Consider the following 21213-nt stretch of genomic DNA (forward strand, 5'->3'; position numbering starts at 1 on the left):
GATGTTACTGCCTCCCTGTTGCTTTTGAATATCAGGCTCCCTCTAAAGTCAAACCTCAGTTAACCCATCTACTATAGGCTTTTCATCCTACTGTACTGATGGGGTGTTGACTTTTCTCTGGCATTCATTCCTTTCCAGATCCCTCCTTCATAATTCTGTGACATTCTGAAGCGCCACATGGATACACAGGAAATCCCTGCCACTTCTCCCGCTCATTTTTAATGGAACTTTTAGTTAAATTAACATGTAAAGGCTGTTACTCACATCCAACTCTGCTTTGTAGACCTACTAAACCTGCTGATCTTTACCCATTTATAAAAAGGAGTCCATGGCAATCAGAAGAGGGAAACAGAAGTGGCCTTGTATGTCCCTACCTCACCCAACTTCACCTGGTGATTCAATTCTAATAACCACACAAAAATAAATGTTAACATAATAAAAGGACAACACAAGGAGCTGACAAAACCTTCATGTTCCAGCAAGTACTAACAGCCACACCCAAATAAATGTGAAAAACAAAACAAGGGAATGCCAAAGCATTCAAGTCATGTTCCCACAAACGCAGTCTTTCTGTCTTCCCAGGGTTATGAACTCATCTGCTTTTCCATTGAGGTCTGCTGGTTCCCAGTCTGAGCACTCATAGGACATTCTCTCCCTTTTCCTGCCTGCAGGAGAAAAATGTGCTGCTTTTAAATGCTTGCTCTAAAGTCAGAGCTTGGATGTTTCACATGCATATGTGTGTGTGTATATATATTGTATGTATATCAATATACGTGGACTGTATTTTTCAGGAAAATACCACATACAAACCTGCAACGGGAGAGCATGTTCTGCCAGTGTAGCTGTACTCGATGTGCTGTAATTTGTGTCTGAAGTCAAAAGTGGTCACAGGTCCTGTCACATCAATTAAGATGCAGGTCTGTGATGTGCGTATGCCAAGACATAATGTTCGGTACTAATAAATACTCTTATCATTTTTGTACGTACGGATTACAGCGTGGCTGAGTATTCCAAGCAATCATGAGCTCTTTCTGGCATCACCTTTTGTCTGGATGGTCCCTCCTGGAACAACAACTGCCTGGAAATGATTTTTCATGTGCTTGTAGGAGCTCTCCTGTCTGTGGCACAGAGTGTTGCGATGTAACCGATTCTGCTTGAGGTAACATACATAAAAACAAATATGGCGTAACAACAAAAGCAAACAAATATATCAACTCTTCTTATTATGATATTAATGAAGTTGTGTGAATATATTTGCCCTTTACAAATGCAGAACTGCAAACGCTACTGGAATGTTCAGCACTGACATGATTTCTCCACAGACAGGAAGCAGCATGCGTGCAAATGGCTCTGGAAGGTAATGCTGGCTGTTCCTGCAAAGAGGCAACGGGCACCACGTGCCTGCCTTTACCTTTCCGAGCAGAAACATGTCGTCAGTGTGGGTCATTTTCCACTGACCAGCTATAATGGGTTTGCCTCTCAGGATGAAACAGCAGCATGTGGTTTTTCAGAGGTTCCCCAACTCTGAAGCAGTATTTAGGGAGAGGAAGGCATTTTACTGAACACTTTGACTTGCTTGTGGTAGCATTTCCTCCTTTTCATCCTCTATATGGGGAGACATGAAAAGACAAAATTTTCAGAAAGTGAGCACAACAAGATGGAGAAAACAGTACATCTACATACTTTAAAAAATGTCGTAATAATCCTCTGTATCATGGAGGATACACCTGTTACTCCACAGCATCACGGCAGCAGGTGGAAGGGACTGGAAAGGACCAGAAAAGCTGAGTAGTGTGGTGCTGGGCAGCCCTGTGTCTTAGGCAGGGTCATAGAATCATAGAATCACAAGGTTGGAAATGACCTGCAAGGTCATCTAGTCCAACCGCCTTCCCATTCCCATTGGTACCACAAGCTACTAAACCAGGTCTTTCTGCTAACTGTGGGAAAAAACCCTTCTCTGCTCTGCACGTGAGACGTGGCAGCCTGACTCCTAGTAGTATCAGAAGAGCGTACAAAAACCATCAAGAGAATGGTCAAGAGGAAAGGGCATTTCTGCTGATGCATGTCCTTCTGTGGCTCTGAAGGAACAGACGCAACCTGCCTCGTACCAAGCTAGTTCCCATCCCACTCTGAACTTTTCTGATGAAGTTTAGTATCCTATCAATTGTTAATACAGCATCGTTTTGCTAAAACTGCAACGCAAAGGCCTGATGGAAGAGTGACTGGTCGCTGGTGCATGCTTGTAAAAGAGCAGAACGGCATCTTGCATAGCCCTTACATTTCTTTGCGGTGCAGAGTTTCTGAAAGGGCGAGACGGGGCAGGACGGCGCAAGCAGCAGCTGCTTCCCAGCGCCAGCAGTGCCAGCAGCCCTGGCGGAGGGACGCGCTGTCCCAGCACCGACAGAGGGCAGGCCCGAACTTCCCCCCGACAACGGGATCGCAGTTAGAAACAGCGTCCAATGTACACAACTGGAACTTCTTAAGTCCGTGCCGTATCTTGGCGGGAGCGGGCTTTGAGGACCGGCGGCTGCTGGCTTTTGGGGATGCGGAGGAGTAGCTGCAAGGGCCTCTGCCACCTGAGCTGCGTCTGCTTTGCTGGTTGGTGACGTGAGGCTGCTGACGAAGAGGGCTGTGAAAGCTGAGGAGCTTCAAAATTAACACGGGCTGAAGAAAATGACTGTAGGATATAAATGCTGCTGCTCGACTGGAGAAGCTGGGAGAAAGGTGGCTTACTTGGCAGAGATGTAAAAGTATCTAAAAATAAGGAGGTACGTGTGTGCATCTCCAAACACTGGGATGACTAACTGTACCGACCTAGAAAAGACAAGCTGCAGCAGCACACAAAGCTGTGTGCAATTCTAGACGTGCTCTGACCACTCGTACTGGCGCAGCACTGCAGTGGGGCAGCAGGGAGGTGGGTGCAGGTTTTGTGGCTCAAGGAGCTCTGGGTGGTTTCTGGGTACACCATGGCAGAGGGGAGGTAAAGCCAAACGGCTCCACCAGCAGTTTGGCTTGCTGTGTGGAAAAGCAATGCCTCTTGGTGTCGGCACCTCTTTCTCCCATGGTCTTCAATGTCCAGTGAAGGTTCCCAAGGGTATCCATGAAGGAATGCCAGACTGTACCAACGCAGGTCTGTATCAGTGCTGCGGGTAGCAGGGGAGCGTGGGACTATAGTTAAGTGCTGCCAGCGCTATAATAGGATGCACCAGTGCATCAGAGTGCCAGGACCATAGCCCTGTGCTGTGTACAAAAACGCAGTTATAAACACTGTGGGAGATGGAGCAGAACTGGGAAGGTGCTTGAATTACGGCCCCAATTTCGAGTGAATCAATTACTCAGGGTCACCCGTGCGTGTGCTGTGAAGAGAAGAACGAAGGATGGGAGGAGAGCAGCCTGCTCCAGGAGTGAGGCTCCCGGTCTCCCTTCCGTTCTCTGCCTGCCAGCTCACACCGCCTGGCACTGCAGGGAGAGGAGCAGAGCGGGGAAGGAGGGATGGAGGGAGGGCACGGAGGGAGGGAGGGAAGAAGGGAGAGAGGGTGGGAAGGAGGAGGGGTTTGGCGAAGCCGGCTCCGGGATAAGAGGCGGGGAGCCCCTGGGCTTCCCGTGCCGCGCCGTGCCATGCCGGGCGGGATGGAGGAGCGCTACAGCAAGGCGGAGACCCTGGCGCTGCGGAGGAAGCACATCGGGTAGGGGCGGTGGGGCGGGAGGGAGTGGGGCTGTGCTGTGGCACTTTGACTCCAGCAGGCAGGTGAAAAAAGAAGCTGAGATTATTAGAACCAAACCTGGCTATTGGCTGATGGCAGCCTAAATACGCCGGATGTATAGAAAACTCCCTAAAAATTCATAGAGTGTGTGGCCTCATAAAGCATGCACATCAACTTCTCTGTAGGGGTCAGCTGCTGAGGGTGCTTCCCTGCACAAGTGTTACACTGGCTGTGTTGGGTGAACGCCAAAAGCCTCCTGCAGAAAGGGCTGGCACTGAGCAGAAGAGAACAGTGTCACCCAGAAATGCCCCATAATACTGATGCTGATGAAGTTTGCTTCTTGTAAAGTGTAGCAGAGGAATAGGTGAAGATAGCAGAAAAGATCTATGCAATGGGTGCACAAGATGTGAGAAAGAAAGCAAGAGGGTTCGCTTTCTAGTAGCTACCTCTGGGCTCTACAGGGTCCCAGTAGCAATAGAGTTGACAGACGGATGCATGAGGAGCACTGCCTGGGCTACCTGGAAACAGATTTATCCAAGGCCATATAAACTCTGCTCGGTAATGCCATTCAACATAATTCCGTGGCTGGCGTGTTCTCCACGGGGGCATAAAAAAGAGTTTAAAGAGTCCTTTGGATCTGTCACGAGGAACCTGAGTTCTGCTGGAAGCCAGCGTGATTTGGGTGCTTACAGAAAGCTGCTTTTAAAGGTTTTACTCAAAGCAGTTGATTTCAGAGATACAGAGACTTTAGGGCCTTCTCAGCACCTATGAAAAGAAAGCCTGCAAGGCGCTAGTGTTTTGTTCCTGAATGTGACCTCTGTAGCCACTAGCTGTTGCATAAGGAACTTCTGGCTATAGCATAAAACAATTCTTAACAACTTAGCTTTATTCCCAGTGAGTTCGCTGGCCACATCCATGAGCCATGTAAATAGAAATGCAGCAGGACCTACAGGCACCTGGATCGACTTGCAGCCACTGTGCTCATGGGGACACTGCCAGACAGAGCCATGGCTTCAAACGCCCCTGGCAAGAGCTGCTCCTGGTCCCAGACACAGGGAGGTGGGCATGGGGCAGTTCTTCACCACCACCTTCTGCTTCCAGACACTCTGCAGAGGAGGGAAGCAGCTGTTTCCAGAGCTGCAGCAGAAAACCCCCCACCACTTCTCTGGGAGGGGGAACTCCTCAGAGAACTAAAATGGTGTTATTTTACACACTTTTTTTTTTTTTTTAGGCCTTCCTGCAAAGTTTTCTTTGCCAAGGACCCTCTGAAGATAGTCCGTGCTCAGGGCCAGTATATGTTTGATGAGACTGGAGAAAAATACTTAGACTGTATCAACAATGTTGCACACGGTAAGCAGTTTATCTTGTAAGAGTGCTTCTGTTGCTTCACCTCTAATAGGAATCCTAATGCACTTGTTCCAAGCGACAGTGCTAGGATCACAGGGCTCCTCTCAGTCTCCTTTTGTGGCTCAGTGACTGTTTGCTAGCATTCACTGTTTTCTTCTTTAGTTGGCCACAGTCATCCCTACGTGACAAAGGCTGCAACAAAACAGATGGAACTGCTCAATACAAATTCCCGGTTCCTGCATGACAACCTTGTTCAGTACGCTCAGCGTCTTACTGCTACCCTGCCAGAGAAACTCTCTGTTTGCTATTTTGTTAACTCTGGGTAGGTCTACTCATTTCTTTATTTTTTGTTAAAGCTATTTTCTTCATGTTTAAGATAAACGTTCAGAACAGCTTGGTCCAAATCTTAAACTTCTAAGGGTGGGACTTAGTAATAAGTGACGCAATTACTCCCAGTGGTGAATGATCGAAGGACTTAATATGACGGCTCAGTGCAAGAGAGCCGAAGGATGGAACTGCAGAACATTAGACAAAAATAAAGGTGGGGGGTGGACAACAAGGAATGCAAATCTAGACAGCAAATTAGTGAATGCTATGTTTAAATGGACATATGACCTTGGAAGCAAGTAGCTCCTTCAGATCCTTCAGATCAGGTCTGTCTAATCTGTCATCACTGACTGTGCCCAACAGTCAATAGGAACTGGGGCTGCTGTAGATCAGGCCCGAAGCCTGGGTCTCTCAGCAGGAGCAGATCAGTGTCCTCTGCTTCTGGATGGTGCTGGGAAGGATGGAACCATTGTGGAGGTGCACGCAAAGATGGTATGCTCTGTAGCTTTTCAAAGGCTTGCAGTTGTGCTGCTCTTCCAGCTGCTGACTGATCTGCAAAGTGGTCTCGTCTGCATCAAGAGGAGTAAAATGCGTACAAGCAAACTGGGGGAGTGAAATAAAGCATCTCTTTGTTGTTTGTACGAAGGGCTGTTTTTGATTCACTGTCTTAAATGGCATTTACAGTCTCAACCTTAGCATTGTGTTCTGTATAGTAACAGAGCCTGCTGTGTCTCAGGCCTACTCTTCTGTGTTAGAACAAATTTTAACTGGGAGCTGTTTCTCACTGTTTTGTGGATGTCTCTGCTACTATGCAGGTCTGAAGCAAATGATCTGGCTTTACGACTGGCCCGGCAGTACCACGGACACCAAGATGTGATCACCCTTGAAAAGTAAGTACGCAGAACAGACTATATGAACGCAGCCATCAACTCCTACAATTACTTCAGAAGCAGCTTTGCAGCAACCCACTGCTGCTTGTACTGTCTGCTGAAAGAAAGGCTTTCATAGGAGAAGAGGTCAGGAAATAAGTTTCCATTTTTCACAGTTGAATAAACACAAGTTCTGATGATTTGTAAGAAGCAGAGATTGTCAGGCACCTCTTACAGGGATTTCACACAGAGCATCCCAAAGCAATTCAGTCCAGAGGCTTGGGTGTTAGTCTGAAACACCAATGAGTGGTCTAGCCCATGGGATACTCTGGAAAAGGGCTTTCTGCCACACTCTGCTGGTAATGTTTCTTTATGATAATCATGAAAGTCTTTTCCAACCTAAATGGTTCTAGGATTCAATGATTCTAAATAAATAAATACCTCATGGTTAAGAAGAAAGATCCTGGAGCTCTGCAATGGTGCTGATGCTCTGCTGCTTCACTGCTCAGCTCTTCTCCACTGAACACAGGAGTAAGCACACAAGATTGAGCAGCCACAAAATCAGGAGGAACTGTAAAGGCTGTCAGTCATGGAAAAGGTGGTTGACCATCTCTCTGGGTTTCCCTACCCCAGATGGATGTGTAGAGTTGGTTGCGCCGCTGTAGGACTCTAACTTTTCCTCAGCCTCTGATCAGAAAATCCAGACAGAGCAACTGCAAGAGCACTTTATCTGAACAGCACAAAGCTTGTTTGACCCAGCTGTAGTCAGGTCACTGCCAGCCCTCCTTGACTTACATGGCCACAATTTGGAGCCACTGACAGTAGCTTCAGTAAGGAGAAGCTGATGATGGAGCTGGCTCAGTCATTCTGTTTGACTGCAAAGTCTTGTCTTCCTGAACACAATAAGGTATTTCTTTGCCCCGACTCTCCAAAGCTCTACAGAGCTTGGCTACATCTGTGGGCCCAGGGCACAGGGTGGGTTTTCTGTCCTTTCTTTGTCTCCAGTGGCAGATTTTGATGGCTGACAAGTGTTGATATACACCCTTTTGTACACCATGTCTTCTGCAATTAGATTGTGACAAGTCTTCGTGGTTGAGGTTTTCTTCGCATCAAGCTCACGGCTGAATGGAACTGTTTATTCCCTGAATGAAGCTACTAAATGCCTTATGTTCAGAAGTCTGTGCTTCCTAATTTCTAAGTCAAGCTGACCTCAGTAGTAACCATTTTTAGCATAATTATGAGGCTTTCAGTATTTCTCCTTATCCTGAGACTGGCTTCAGCCAAACAGTCAAGACTGTAGAGCTTTGGGGCAGGTAGTGATGTGCTGATGCTGTATAAAATACAAATCTTCTGCTGCAGTACAAACTCTTAAGAGCCTTTGAAATGTTACTGGGGCCTACCTCAGAAACTTGGGTTGGCCAGAGTGGGGTCTCCAGGCTGGAGGTGAGTTATTGCTCATAACTGATGAGGACAGCCAGTGTTGCAACCCAGGAGACAGCATCTTTCTCTGTCCTTACGCTTGCACCTGATTTAATGCAAGAAAAAGTCCTCAATCCTGGTTCCACTCTTGCAAGTTAATTGAAGCCAACAGCAGTTTCATACTGCCGTGAGAGAAAGATTGGGTGAATTAAACCAAGATCCCATCACAAACATTGCTACTGTGTTGCAGATACGGTCTCTTAGTCTGGTTTATTTGTGGGTATAGTTGTAAATTTAGCTCTTCTATAAATTTGGAGAAAAATGACTTCAACGTTTAACACTCATGCAGTGCTTACCATGGCCATGTTACATCTCTGATTGACATCAGTCCCTATAAATTTAATCAGCTGGGAAAGGACAGCAAGAAGGAGTTTGTGCATGTGGTAAGTGTGCTTTTTTGGTTTTGCTTGCTTTATGTTGTTATGCCTATTATGCAGCATATTCAATTACTCACTTCTGGTGTAAACATACTTTCATTCTGCTTTGCTGATGCCAGCAGACATACACTCGAGTGTCAGTGGCTTTAATACAGCAAAATAGCTTGCTTTTGTATTTCAAAGAGAGTACTCAGCTGTGAAGCTGAATTCCTTCCCAGTAAGACAAGTATCCTGAGCCAGTGAACTGTACAGATACACAGTTCGAAGAAGGTAGCCAATATCTGTTGGGTTAATTTGGCTAAAGATATGCAGGAATTTTGAGTCTGCTTCCAAAAACCAGAAAGGCAAAGCATGCATGCGCACACAGATCTGGGTAGAGAGCTAAGGGGTACTCAACTGACCAGGATACTGCTTGATTTCCAGCCTAATCTTGTATGTTTTATCAAACCAAAATTCACTCTCAGAGAAGTACATCAAGCTACAAAGAGGTGTTTCCTACCCAGACTTCTTGGTGTTAACCACACTGTCAGATTAGTGTCCTCCTTTTTATATTGGTTCCATTTCTTTATTTATGGAACTTCTTCCAACATTGTAGAGGCTTGAAGTTCACTCAGATTCTTCCCATGATGAGAATGCTGAAAATCAGGTGACAGATTGGAAAACCCACTTCTGCAGTTGCAGAAACGGAACATCCTGCAATAATCTAAAATAAGATGAGAGATGAAGACTCGGTATTATGTCTTAGGCGAGAGGAGGGATGGTATTGAAAAGGTGGATGAGATAAATGGCTTTCAACAGTTGCCTTCAGTTGTAGTGAATACATCACAGGACTGCGTTTGTGTTTAGGCTCCTGTACACATATTTTTTGCAATTCCATTCAGAAACTGAGACTGTGCTAACTCTTATGATGTATCTGTGTGGAAAGACAAAACTATATCCTGCTCCAGAAACGCAGAGCAAGAGAAAAGAAACAGGAAGTAAATGTTTCACAGAAGGATGGGCTTTAAAAAAAATTCTTGGTCTTTTCAGGCTCCTTCTCCAGATATCTATAGAGGGAAATATAGGGAAGACCACCCAGACCCAGCAAGCGCTTATGCTGAAGAGGTGAAAAAGATTATTGAGGAAACACAGAAGAATGGACGCAAGGTGTGTATCTTGTGCTCTAGAAATGCTGAAGTTTCATCTGCTAAGTGTAAAATGGGGGCATGAAACAGGAAACTAAAGACATATTCCTCTGCTTAGTTTCCTCTGTGTTCAAAATGTGCCATTTTTCAACCAGACGCTCTTATCATAATTTTTCTAGGCACCAATGAAAGGATCAATAATACAGTTGTAAAAGAGCAGATACAACCAAAGTATTTTAATTCCCTATTTTATGCACTGCACCAGTAGATTGTAAATACGTTAATGCACAGCTAGGCTTGAAGGTCAACTGAGAAACAACACCAAAAAATTCTAGCAAGGATTTGTAAAAGTGTCAAGGATGGAGAAAATATGGTAGATAAAACCTTGATATTACATTTTTGATTGCAATAGCTTGAGATAACTTTGGAGTCATTTTAAAAATCAGTATTTTAATCACTTGATCTTGATTAAAAAAAAAAAAAAAAAAAAGATATCTTAAAGCAGGCTGCCTACAATGTGTATTAATATTTTGTACAATTGCACTAGCGTTCTGGGACATGTATGCTTGATTCAAAGCCCCACATTCAGTGGAGATTGGAACAGTATGTTCCCTTCTAGTCCAATGGACTTGTATCACTCTTCTTTTAATTTCTTCATCAACTTTTTTATTCTCTACTAACGGATAGTTTTTGTTTTTTTTCTTCCTTTGTTTCCTTTCTTTTGCATATTTCTTAGGTTTTGGTGACATAACCTGTGGCAGGACAAGTTGTGCTAAAGGCTAAGCCTCACATGCTATGGGAAGCTTCGTACTCTTTGGCCGTAGCATGCCTCTTCAAATATAGTGTACGGTTCTTTACACGTTTCTGCTCGGCCTTGTTTCCAGGAAGACTGCACCAACCCAAAGAGACCTCTTGATGATCAGGGAGGGGTTCAAAAGTGCTGTGGGGATGCAACCCCTTAAATAGCAGACTTATGCTGAGACTTTGGGGTAATATTGTATCTCTGCTGCATAGACATGTTGACATGAAACAAATTTTGTTGTTCCAGTGTATCTGACCCGCTGCTTTTGCCCTTCCTGACTTGAAATAACTTTCTTTTTCATTCCTAGCAACTGGAATTATTTCATCTGTAGATTTTTTCTCCTCTTTTGTCAAGTGCCTCATGCTGATGTTTCACTTGTTTAGTTATTTACATTAGGCAGGGGTGCCCAAAGCATAGCCTCAGGTCATCTTCCAGCTCAGCTTCTACCCAACTCTTTCTGGTGTTTGAGATTGAACAGTTAAGCTGATCACCACATGTACCCATCACTGTAATGTTGTGGCATTAAGCAAATTTTTATTCACCTCTTGGAGAAAACTGCAAACGTTGTGTTTCCTCCTGTAAATTGTAAATTAAATTACTGAGCTTCCAGGAGCCTGTCCACTGACACCAGTGAGTGTCTCCAACTTCAATGGCAGTAAGATCAGGGGTTAATGGAGGCCCTTGTACTCTCATCATATTGCAAAGCTGACCCTGGCTACTGCAATTTGGGCACCCCGTATTGAAAAATGAGTAAGCTCTCTAGCCATAGCTTCTCAAGAGCCCTCAACTGTCCAAGCCAGTGTGTGATTAAATTAGGGCACACACCCAAACATTTATTTCTATATTGTTAAACGTTTGTTCAAAGGCTGAACAGATGAACATAGCTCTTACCTGAGTTTGTTTTTTTTTAGATTGCTGCTTTCATAGCCGAATCCATGCAGAGCTGTGGAGGCCAAGTAATTCCACCTGTGGGCTATTTCCAGAAAGTGGCAGAGTATGTACATCACTTCAGAAGGGCATACATGGAAAATTAACCACAAATATATGTTTTTCACTACGGGCTAATCTAATCAATTCAACTATCTCACTCTCTTGTTCTTGTTCTAAAGAGTAAGATCCCACTTCTATTTTCTATGAGACAGCAGCTGACTAATTCTTTTAGCTACATAATTGTCTATCTTTAATGTTCAGGCTGTAAGTTTGATGTAAGATGAAGTTAAACCATCAGAGAGGTAGCCATGAAGTACAATTACAGTGCTCCTGTTTTGCATCAAAGTATTAGCTAATTTTTTTGTTAACAATTAGTCAACTAAATATTTTATCAATTCAAATAGCTATAGCTCTGCTTGGCAAGTTTCCAGTCACTGTTGCACATTCCAATTCTGTACTGTTGCACTAAAGGCAAAACAATCAGCTTGAAATGAAGTCATCCAAATCAAGCTATAAAAAAAAGTAGCTGTGGATATCTCAGAAATTCAATAAGCGATCTGTAGGTTTACTAGGGCCTGAGTAAGAGCCAGGTCAATGAAGCATAAGTAGATCCTGAAGTATTTGTAGTACTACTTCTAGTGCTCAAGTAATACAACAATGGAAAAACTCAAGTCACTCAGAATCCAGAAGTCAGACTATTCCTGAAAGCAGAGTCCTGGAAGCAATCTTTGGAATGAGAAGAGGAAGAACCAGGCTATTCTTACACAGACAAATGGGATGTATGCCAGGGGATTTGCCTGGCTATACAGCTTCTGAGCACGGTTGCTAGAGCACCAGCACTGAAGTCCAGCATCGAGCTGTGTTTCAGCAGTCATATTCTTTCTTCTTTTTTTTCCTAACTTGGTTTCATAGTACTGTACTTCCTGTACTGAAAACTTCCTTGTCCTAAACTGCCTACTCAAAATCAGTCTGCAAAGTCAGTCATACCAACCATTCTACTTATTTTCAGGTATGTGCATGCAGCGGGAGGTGTATTCATAGCTGATGAGGTCCAGGTTGGCTTCGGCAGAGTTGGGAAGCATTTCTGGGCTTTCCAGCTGCAAGGTGAAGATTTTGTGCCTGACATCGTCACCATGGGAAAGCCCATTGGCAATGGCCACCCTATGTCTTGTGTGGTTACAACAAGGGAAATTGCTGAAAAGTTTGGTGCCTCTGGACTGGAGTATTTCAATACAGTAAGTTTGTACGTGAAGGTTTGTCCTTTTTGTTTGTTAGTTTACATTTAGCAGTTACAAGTTGTTCAAGTCATTCTGCTAACAACTGCATCCTTCATTACATCACATTGCTAATTGCTGGAGTTAGCCAGTCTAGTATTTAAAAACAAATGGACCAGCACTCGCTCTCTGGCAAGTCAGGGAGCCCAGCTCCTATGCATACAGATAAATTATACCCTAATTCCCCTTTCTCCCTTGTTTCCTCTGAAATGCTGACCATGTAACACTTCATTATCCAGGACAGGATCAGCTATGAATGCTGTGCAGGTGGGTTAGACCTTGGCAGAATTTGCTGTGCAGCTGTCACCTAACAAAACTGACCCTCTACCAGGAAAAAATTGAGTGGCGTGTATGCCACAAAGGAGCATTTTTCTTCTTAGTTAGAATCCTCTTTTCTGCTCCTGTGACTTCTTTCCAGCTGCCATGAGTTCCCCCTGCTTTCAATGGAGTTTATATGGTACAGTTCAGGAAACACCAGATCCATAACCCACTGCCCTTCACAGGAGCATTTTGTCTGCATATGTAATCGGCAAACCACGAGAGCAGCCTGAATGCTTGAGCTGTGAAATCTTCAAATTACTGAAACCTGAAGCGATGGAATGAGGAGCTCCTTTCCTTGGGCTTTGCTACACTGCCCATGGGGAAATGCTCTTCACAGCTTGCACAGCACAAAATCTCAACCTCTTTAAGCTTTTCTCACTACATGTCACATAAGAGAGGGCAAGCAAAAGCTACATGAGTAGACACAGTTGAACATTTCTGATGGGTTCTGTTTTCCCATTGTTTTTACTATCAGTTTGGAGGCAATCCTGTGTCTTGCGCTATTGGCTTGGCTGTACTGGATGTAATTGAAAAAGAAGATCTCCAGGGAAACGCTATGCGTGTAGGAAGCTACCTCCTAGAACTGCTGGTTGAACAAAAGAAGAAGCATCCCTTAGTGGGAGATATCAGGTAGGTGTTTCATGGCTGTTAAATGTTTTAGAGAGAAAAGGTGATGGGAAAATTTGCAAGTCTGTGGCGAGGTGAACACAGATACAATATGCCATGATTTATATGCCACTCTTTTTGAAATTGGACTACCCAACATCAATACTGTAAAGAACATATTTTCCAATAAATGTTTCCGTTCGGCTGTTCAGCTAGTGAATAAATGTAGCCTAGTAAGACTCTGGAAGTAGGCAGAAGAAAAGTCCATCGTCACACAATAGCCCAGTCATCAGCACACTCCTGGGATGACAGAAACCTCACTCAGATCTTCAGATCATTTCCTTTGGAGATGTTGGTGGGGGTTCCCCTCCCCTCACATTAGTACCGTGATAACCACCTTCAGTTTGGACTTTTTCTTCTTGATTTTATTCTTGGTTTTTGCTACCTATCTTCCACAGCACTCTATTTTGAGGTTTGCAGGACAAGAGAAAGAATGTAGCCTTAACGAGCCAGCTGAATTTATTCAGAATCAGCTATTAGCCCACTTTATCAGTACAAACACAGGATTTTATCTTTCCATATTTTATTCTCTTCTCCAGAGGCGTGGGATTGTTTGTTGGTGTGGATTTGGTGAAGGATCAACAAAAGAGAACACCAGCCACAGCTGAAGCCCTTCACCTCATTTACAAGTAAATATTTTCTAAAGACTGCATGCAGTGATCAAACCCTCCTAATATTCCCTAGCAGTTACTCATTAATTTCAGTTCAAATTCATGTAGCTTGTGATAGCATGCTATTAGAAAAGCTTTCAAAATTGAATTTGGCCTAAAGGACAGGACACCATGTAGTTGTTGAACTGCTTATTAACAGATGCTCCCTCTTTCCATAGGCTGAAAGAGCAGAAAATCCTTCTTAGTGCAGATGGACCCTACAGAAATATACTAAAATTTAAACCACCAATGTGTTTCACTATGGAAGATGCAAAACATGTAGTGGAGAAAATTGATGTACTTCTCACAGGTATGTATGCTTTAATGCCCAAAATAATACTCTGATCATTTCCAAATGACACATTAGGAACACCAGCACAGTGCCATAACGCAAGCCATTACATGCCAAGAAAAGTAATTGATTACTTTTTGTGGTCCTTGTCCAAGCTGCTGTTCTTAATGTCATTTATTCTAAATAAATTTTAAAAAGCCCCATACGTACTTCATCCAAACTTTTTAGACTAAATCCTGCTCTTGATTCTTGCTCTCACAGACTTGCTTTCTTTTATTTCATAATTTATTTTGATTGCACAAAAAGAATGGTAAAGAGCAAATAAAGTAATTCACTAGAGGCCTGAAAGACACTGCTGAAACACTGGTAAAACTTTCCATAATGCTCTGTTTGGGTTTTTAATTGCCTTTTTTTTTTTCTTCTGTAAATTGACTTTCTTAAGCACAATTGCTTGTCTCACTCAAATTTAGCCTGAAAGTCTTCAGGCTCTATTTATCTTCCACCTGGGGAGCAATCCAGGGGAAAGTAACATCAGGTTATTTATTATTAATAACATACCTATTAGCATAAGGGCTTTCCAAGCCCATTTTACATTGAACGCTCTCGTCTCCTGAGATTAGAACAACCAGAGCTAGACTAACACAAATTTGCTGGACAAAGGCAGGCAGGCAGCTCTGAAAGGTCTGTCTGAACCCCTACGTTATGGCTAAGCTGCTAAGTTCACCCTCTAAACACTCACAAGCGACACGACCTTAATGCATTAAGCACATTTCCTTGGGAAAGTTTTAGGAAGTATTCTTTATTCTTCAGTTACTCTCCTGTGGGATAAATGCACAAAGGAATAGTTGACTGGGTACTCTTTTACTCCAGCCAGCTGTTAAAATGACTGTGTGCTTACTTACTCTTGGTAAATTATTTTTTTCTTAGAAATGGAAGAGGCAACTGGAATGAAGACAGGAAACGATGTATCTGCAAACATACAGTGTAAAATAAAAGTATGTTTTGAATTTTTATGGAAATTTTATTCAGGTAGATGTTTGATGGAACAAATGGCTTTGGTAAAGTACAGCCTCATTTTTGGTGGTGTGGGTGGCTCTGTGCACTGAAACTGAGCTCAGAACGTAATCTATTACAAGAAACCTAAGAGGATTGTGTTACTGGCACAGAGCTAAAAAGAGCTGATAACACAGACCTACAACAAGAAACATTTTATAGACAAGCCCATTGCTTTGTCTGCCTTACATGTACATAACTAAGACCAATCAGACTTTGGACTGCACACAACCATGAGCTCTAAGCAGTCAAGAATTTTACTCGTTCTAGGTACTGAGTGCTGCCAATGGATATTTGGCTTTCTAAGCCAGCCTTCAACCTGGAAGAGTTCCAATTTTTACAGTGTTCCAAGGACTTAGTTTCCACTCTAGGTCTTTGAGTATGAATGGCTGCCATGCATCCAAATTAAGACTTCTTAAGTTGCAGCACTGGCTTTGGACAAATCATATATAATTTCTCACACCCTTAAAAATGCATGTCATCCACTGTGCTATAGGAAAGCTCACTGAGGTGTCCCTTGGCGAGTTTTCCATTGATGCTGCAAATGGCAAGGATGCAATAGCTCAGCTGTCTAGGGAGGAGTAATTAAGGCAGAGATCCTATGGATTACTGGCTGACTAGATAATAGATGAATCTGGAATTGGAGTACAAACTGTCTATTACAAACATTTGTACATTCAGATCAATCTCTTCCAAAGGCAAGAAGTTATGATACTAAAACAGAAGAGTCATGCAGAGTTTCTTAATGGGAATCAAGCTCAATGATTGCCTTTTGAAAGCTTAGCATGAACCTTCATTGATATTTCATTTGTGTTTCAGGCTAATGAAGGAAGTCCTCAACCAGAGTCTGCAAATGAAAGCACCAGCCATCTGAATGGAGCTGCCTGCAGACAAGAGAATGGTTTTTATCCTGAAAAACACTCAGTGCCAAGTAAAACAATAAGGACATGAAGAGAGAGAGTTTTCTTGTTCAGATTGAATTTATTTTCTATTTGTTTTTGAGATGAAGAGTGCAATAGCGCAAGTACTAGGATCTGTTGAAGCCTCGTGCTAATACCAACTAGCTTCATTAGGAGTTTAAAATACATTTTCAGATACAGAAGAATTGTACCATGTGGTCTGAAAGCTATGTGTGACAGAAGGGGCAAGTGACACTCGAATACTTGTTGCTGATTGCAGGCTTGACACAGGTAAATAAAATCTGTTAAATTGGTGGATTTACTCCCATTACACTGAATCTGAGTTGCTTAACCACCATACAAGCAAATTGCCAATTTCATTAAGTTTAACATGATAAGCTTAGCATGCTATTTTTACAATATTTTAAATTTCAATATGTAATATTGAGATGTTAATCACTTTCCATGTTTTAATGGCTGAATTCACAAAACAATGCTTGAGAGAAACTGTTATTATCTTCCTGTATAACTTAGGTCCTATGGATCGTATTCCCAGCTGATGTACATTGGGGTAGCTTTGCTAATGTCAGTGATGCTCTACCAAGTGTCTACCACTGTGTGTGTAAAGATGTAACATTTATGCAAGCCATTCTCACTTTGTCTTCAAAGAAAATGAAAACAGATCATAATTTTCTAGGGATAAAGCAACTTTTATAGATAATTATTTATATAGAGTAAGACTGTTCTTTCTTTTTCAAAGTTTATATATTGAACTCTCTCAGTCCACGAAATATGCAAGTAGAAGTTTAAAATGAGGTTCCCAGGGACGGCTCAGCTTGCATTCCCATGGATTTTAGTTGTTTTGAAAGTCATGGGAATTACTGCCTGATCCTTTTGTAGCAATTCTGTTAGTTCTTTTTCATCAGAGGTGAAGAGCTGCATACCAGTTGCACTGGATCCTGATACAGAAATGACTGCTAACATTTGATAGACTACTAAAATGAGATGACCTCTGCATAAAATATGCATGCCTGCCTTTGCTGCAGATAATTTGGACTGACTTGCATCCTTGTTGGTGTTAGATTTCAATAGCGCACAAGCCCTGCTTTTCTTTTTTAATACACACCCAACTCTACACTATGGAAGACTCTAAGGGCTTCCAAGTGGTTTGTATTTCAGGAAAAAGACAACATCTATTTCCTTTGAAGTTTTCATACCCTGAGTTCTGCTGGTTTGTAACTGCTGCTAATGAATCTACTGATATGACTGAAAATTGAGCACTTTAATTTTGTATTTTCCACAATTTGCTATACTAACATTGATGTTTCCAGTGTAATAACTTCTGGCATTCTCAAGCTTGCTTATTTTCTATTTCACAATTCTCAAATAATTCCATAAAAATAAATCTGTTATTTGTAATTATGAAGTCCTCCACAAGGGTTTTTTGTTTCCACTCCATTCTTCTTTAACATCTATTTGATGAAGAAAAAAGCCTAGGCGTCTGTCCATGCCACAGTAGAACTGGCATGGATGTGTTTCCCCAAGGCTCTATACTGTAGAGAATTCAGATGTTACCTCTGCTGCCACAACTCAATACTTGTGTGACTGTGCTGCAAATTGAACTGGATCCTACTAACCTTGCATCAAGAGGCAAGGCATGGGTCTTTTCCAGAATGATGCTACAGAGACCTAAGCCAAACTCATCTGGAGAGGTGGTGGGATTTATCAGACCAGATATACCACTGAAAGACTAGTATATAGAAACAAATACCAACATATTAAGGACAAATTTCCATGGACATTTTGCTTAAAATCAAGACTGCCACAGAGGCTGAGGCTTTGAAGCCTAGAGCTTGGGGAAGGGAAGTGCCTTCCGTACATGCTACTTCGAGGCCAATCATCTGTTGTTCATTGTCAGCAAATTAAATCACCTGAACACAATGCACCTACCAAAGGGTGCCCCTTTGGAAGTCACTTCTTTTCCTAGGTGCCCCAAGTATTTCCTACCATGAAATCTGTCTAAGGGCACAGTTTAACTCACTCCTAGTATGGCGTGAGGACTGCTTATATTACACATCACACATAAGTGATACTGCAAAATGAACAGCAAACAATTTTCAGCAAGGAAATACAAGGGAGGATATTGGGACGGTTGACGCTCAAAGCAACACAGCCCACCGGGCTATGTTATGGCACAGACTGTTATAACACATCGTTAATATTTAACTCCTGGAAGATGAGAAGGAACTAGAAGATCCAATTAGGGACGTAAAGATTGTATCTTCCTAAACGCAAGGGGCATGTGCCTCTACCTCTGCAATACCTCCATCTTGTTTCTATGCAGGCTAAAAATACATGGAAAAACACCTGTTCCAGCTTGTTGTTTTGCAGCCAGATTCTGCTTCACAAGCCAAGAAGCTCTCTACCTAGATGTTCTGCTAATTATGGCTAATTGTGAAAGCTATCTAGAAGAGCTAAACCTGAAGGAGAGCACTTACCTAGTACACTCAAAATAAAGCACTTCCATTTATATGGAGGAACCAATTCAGCAGTTAGCAGGAGCTGAGTTGGACTTACTAGATTTACTCTTACTACACTTTTGTTAATGTTCTTGAGATATTTCAGAGTCCTCCAGTAAGATTATTCACAATCCCTGTTGTGAAGGGTTTATTCAATAGAAGAGACTGACTAAAAGATGAAAGAGAGTAGGCAGAAATAATTAAGGTCAAACATGAGGAGTTGTTCCAGTCAGTTGAACTGAACAAATGTATTTTCTTCATGTAATAGGTAAGGGCTTTTCCCCTCTGCAGCCTTTTGTTTCCCTCTTTCTTCCTCTCCTGTCCTGACTGTGCAGATCCTGGTTTTGGCCAGGTGATTCAACTTCCCAAGCCCTTATGTTTATCAGACACCCCCCCAAAAGCCAGTTCAATTCACTAACCCTGCAGAAAAGAAAAAAATACAGCCACACTTTTTTTTTTGCCATTAGTTGCCTACTGATGAGCAGACTCCTGAAGGAAGCCCAAGCCCGTGCAAGACAAGCAGCAGGAAGAAGAGGCAGTGGAGAGAGGGAAGGGCTGGACTCTACCCCAAGTGGGGAGCCAGAGCTACTTTTATCTTCACTGCAGCTGATAATTATACCAGAAGATGAATCAGTTAATTCTATGTCATTTTACCACTATTCCGATTGCTTTTACATTGCACTTTTAAGACTCTTAATGCAGACAGACTGGAACATGGGAAAAAGAAGGGACAGTGCTTACTGCAAATACTGATGAAAGGACACCATCAGAGTGTGAACAAACTGCCAATTAATTCCCCTGCATAAAAGCAAGCAGGATTGAACCTGTGAGGAATTGGAAAGCTGTGCCTTAGAAGGCACTGTTCTGGGGAGAAGAAACAGGATCAAAAGTTGCTATGTCAACATAACATCACTGACCTGCCAGAGAAACAGAGCATGCTGCATACTCATGCCTGGGGAAAATACCTCGTCCCTACCTCCATTAAAGGTTGTAATATGTCAAGTAGAAGAATTAATGTAGAAAATCAGGTTTGTACTGTTCACAGAGCAAGACAGAAAAAGCCAAGTGTTTCAATAAGAAATCCAAATCACAGCGATCTGACCAGTTTGGGTGGTTAAAATCTGAAGGAGGAAGAAGAGGAGACAAAAGCCCAGTCAGTCTGCAAATAGCTAGATTCATTCAGAATCTCTTCATACTTATCTTTTCCATATCACACAGTATCATATTTTGTCTGTGCTTTGTAGGCATATGGTTTTCCAGACATACAATAAAGTCTTATCACAAAGTACATTTACAATCTTCAGTGCTGTAAGCTTGACAGATGCTAGTAACAGCATATTCAAGAGGGCAAAAGTCCATATATACACACTCAGAAAAAGCAAACTCTGATGATATCTGGTGAAAAAAAATGGGGATGAACGAAGGGAACAATCAGACAAGCCTTAGACAATTATTTTACACGCCAGGTTACAACATCCAATGCATTTGTTGTTTGTTCTTTTTTTTCTTTTTTAAAGGATATTATTTAAAGGAGCCACTTCAATTTTAAGGCAGTAAAACGGGGCACCCTCATCTAAAAAACACAGCTTTCAGCACCAACGTGCAAAAACTAGAGCCTAAATGCAGAATTTGAAAACACTCTTCATAAAAGTATTTCTACAAGAAAACAAAGCTGTTCAAATGTCCCTTGCAGAATGAGGCACAAGATGTTTAGGTATCTTCTGAATGCTAAGTGTTGCAGGTACTCTGAGCTAAGAGCTGGAAAAGCAGAGACTTAAAGAAGCTGCACTCAGTCACGTACTAGCAAAGCCCCATGGGACTGGGATTTCCATGGAACAGTATTCATTACACAACACGGTTAAGTACTGTACATATGCATATAAACATATTGTATATAAGCATTTTGATCTACGTTGTTTTTTCCTCTATTTAATGTAACAATTTAGAAATACAACTGACTAATGCTTGCAAGCAAGCAGATTTCTCATAGCAGTACAAAGGTTCACTTAATCTTCCAAGCGATGACTTGAGCAGGAGTTTTGTTAGTACCCCTCTTTAGTCTGAACCTGGCCTGTGTTGTTGCCAACCAAGCTCTGGCAGAAGGCTTATACAAGGGAAAGCAAGGCCAAATGGCTGTGACAGGATTTCCCTGTCTCTCCTACCTATAAACATTTATGTTTTCCCACCTGAAACAATGGTCCCTATGGGTCAGCAGAAAAAGGCATCAGATCCAGAATGAAAAAAGACTGTATTTTTGCATTTGCCACTTACTCATGGCAGGGCTGGACTTTGTCACGTTGTTACTGTAGGCTTCAGTTTGCAGAGACAAAGGGTATCTTACAAAGGTCATGAGAGAGGTCTACACAGAAGGACCTTTCAGGTTGATATTTCATAAGGAAACACATCTGGGTGAAAATGAAGATCCTAGATACTACACTTCAAAAGTAAAGATTTCACTGGGCTGCACAGCTGAAGACCAATCTGTACTAGGAAAAACAACCTGCTGTCTCTCACCTCTGCTCACTGCTATTCTCATATGTCAGGATAAACATTGCACAGATATTAACATATCATATACCA

General features: G+C 42.5%; 1 protein-coding gene across 3 annotated transcripts; it reads left to right on the forward strand.

The window, feature by feature from the left end:
• Positions 1 to 2463: 2463 nt before the first annotated feature.
• On the forward strand, positions 2464 to 17536 carry ETNPPL (ethanolamine-phosphate phospho-lyase). Of its 3 annotated transcripts, none has more exons than XM_015276582.4 (13): positions 2464 to 2768; positions 4936 to 5054; positions 5214 to 5373; positions 6194 to 6268; positions 8016 to 8109; positions 9133 to 9249; positions 10941 to 11023; positions 11969 to 12194; positions 13030 to 13184; positions 13760 to 13849; positions 14050 to 14180; positions 15090 to 15157; positions 16035 to 17536. In XM_015276582.4, exons 2-13 carry the CDS (start codon positions 5000 to 5002, stop codon positions 16164 to 16166), a joined length of 1386 nt encoding a protein of 461 aa, XP_015132068.2. In that variant the 5' UTR covers positions 2464 to 2768; positions 4936 to 4999; the 3' UTR covers positions 16167 to 17536. The 3 variants fall into 3 exon arrangements, with proteins under 3 accessions (XP_015132068.2, XP_015132067.2, XP_015132066.2); XM_015276581.4 differs by having other exon boundaries at positions 2716 to 3130; XM_015276580.4 differs by lacking the exon at positions 2464 to 2768 and adding an exon at positions 3604 to 3686.
• The last annotated feature ends 3677 nt before the right edge of the window (positions 17537 to 21213 follow it).

The sequence above is a fragment of the Gallus gallus genome, chromosome 4, assembly GCF_016699485.2.
Source record: "Gallus gallus isolate bGalGal1 chromosome 4, bGalGal1.mat.broiler.GRCg7b, whole genome shotgun sequence".
Taxonomy (NCBI): Eukaryota; Metazoa; Chordata; class Aves; order Galliformes; family Phasianidae; genus Gallus; species Gallus gallus.

Bases quoted from the DNA above. Each gene is read 5' to 3' on its own strand.
- ETNPPL (XM_015276580.4), top strand. From the start codon at position 3,619: ATGCCGGGCGGGATGGAGGAGCGCTACAGCAAGGCGGAGACCCTGGCG. The intron at 6,269-8,015 runs GTAAGTACGCAG...ACACTCATGCAG, and splicing joins GATGTGATCACCCTTGAAAA to TGCTTACCATGGCCATGTTA. The intron at 15,158-16,034 runs GTATGTTTTGAA...TTTGTGTTTCAG, and splicing joins ACATACAGTGTAAAATAAAA to GCTAATGAAGGAAGTCCTCA.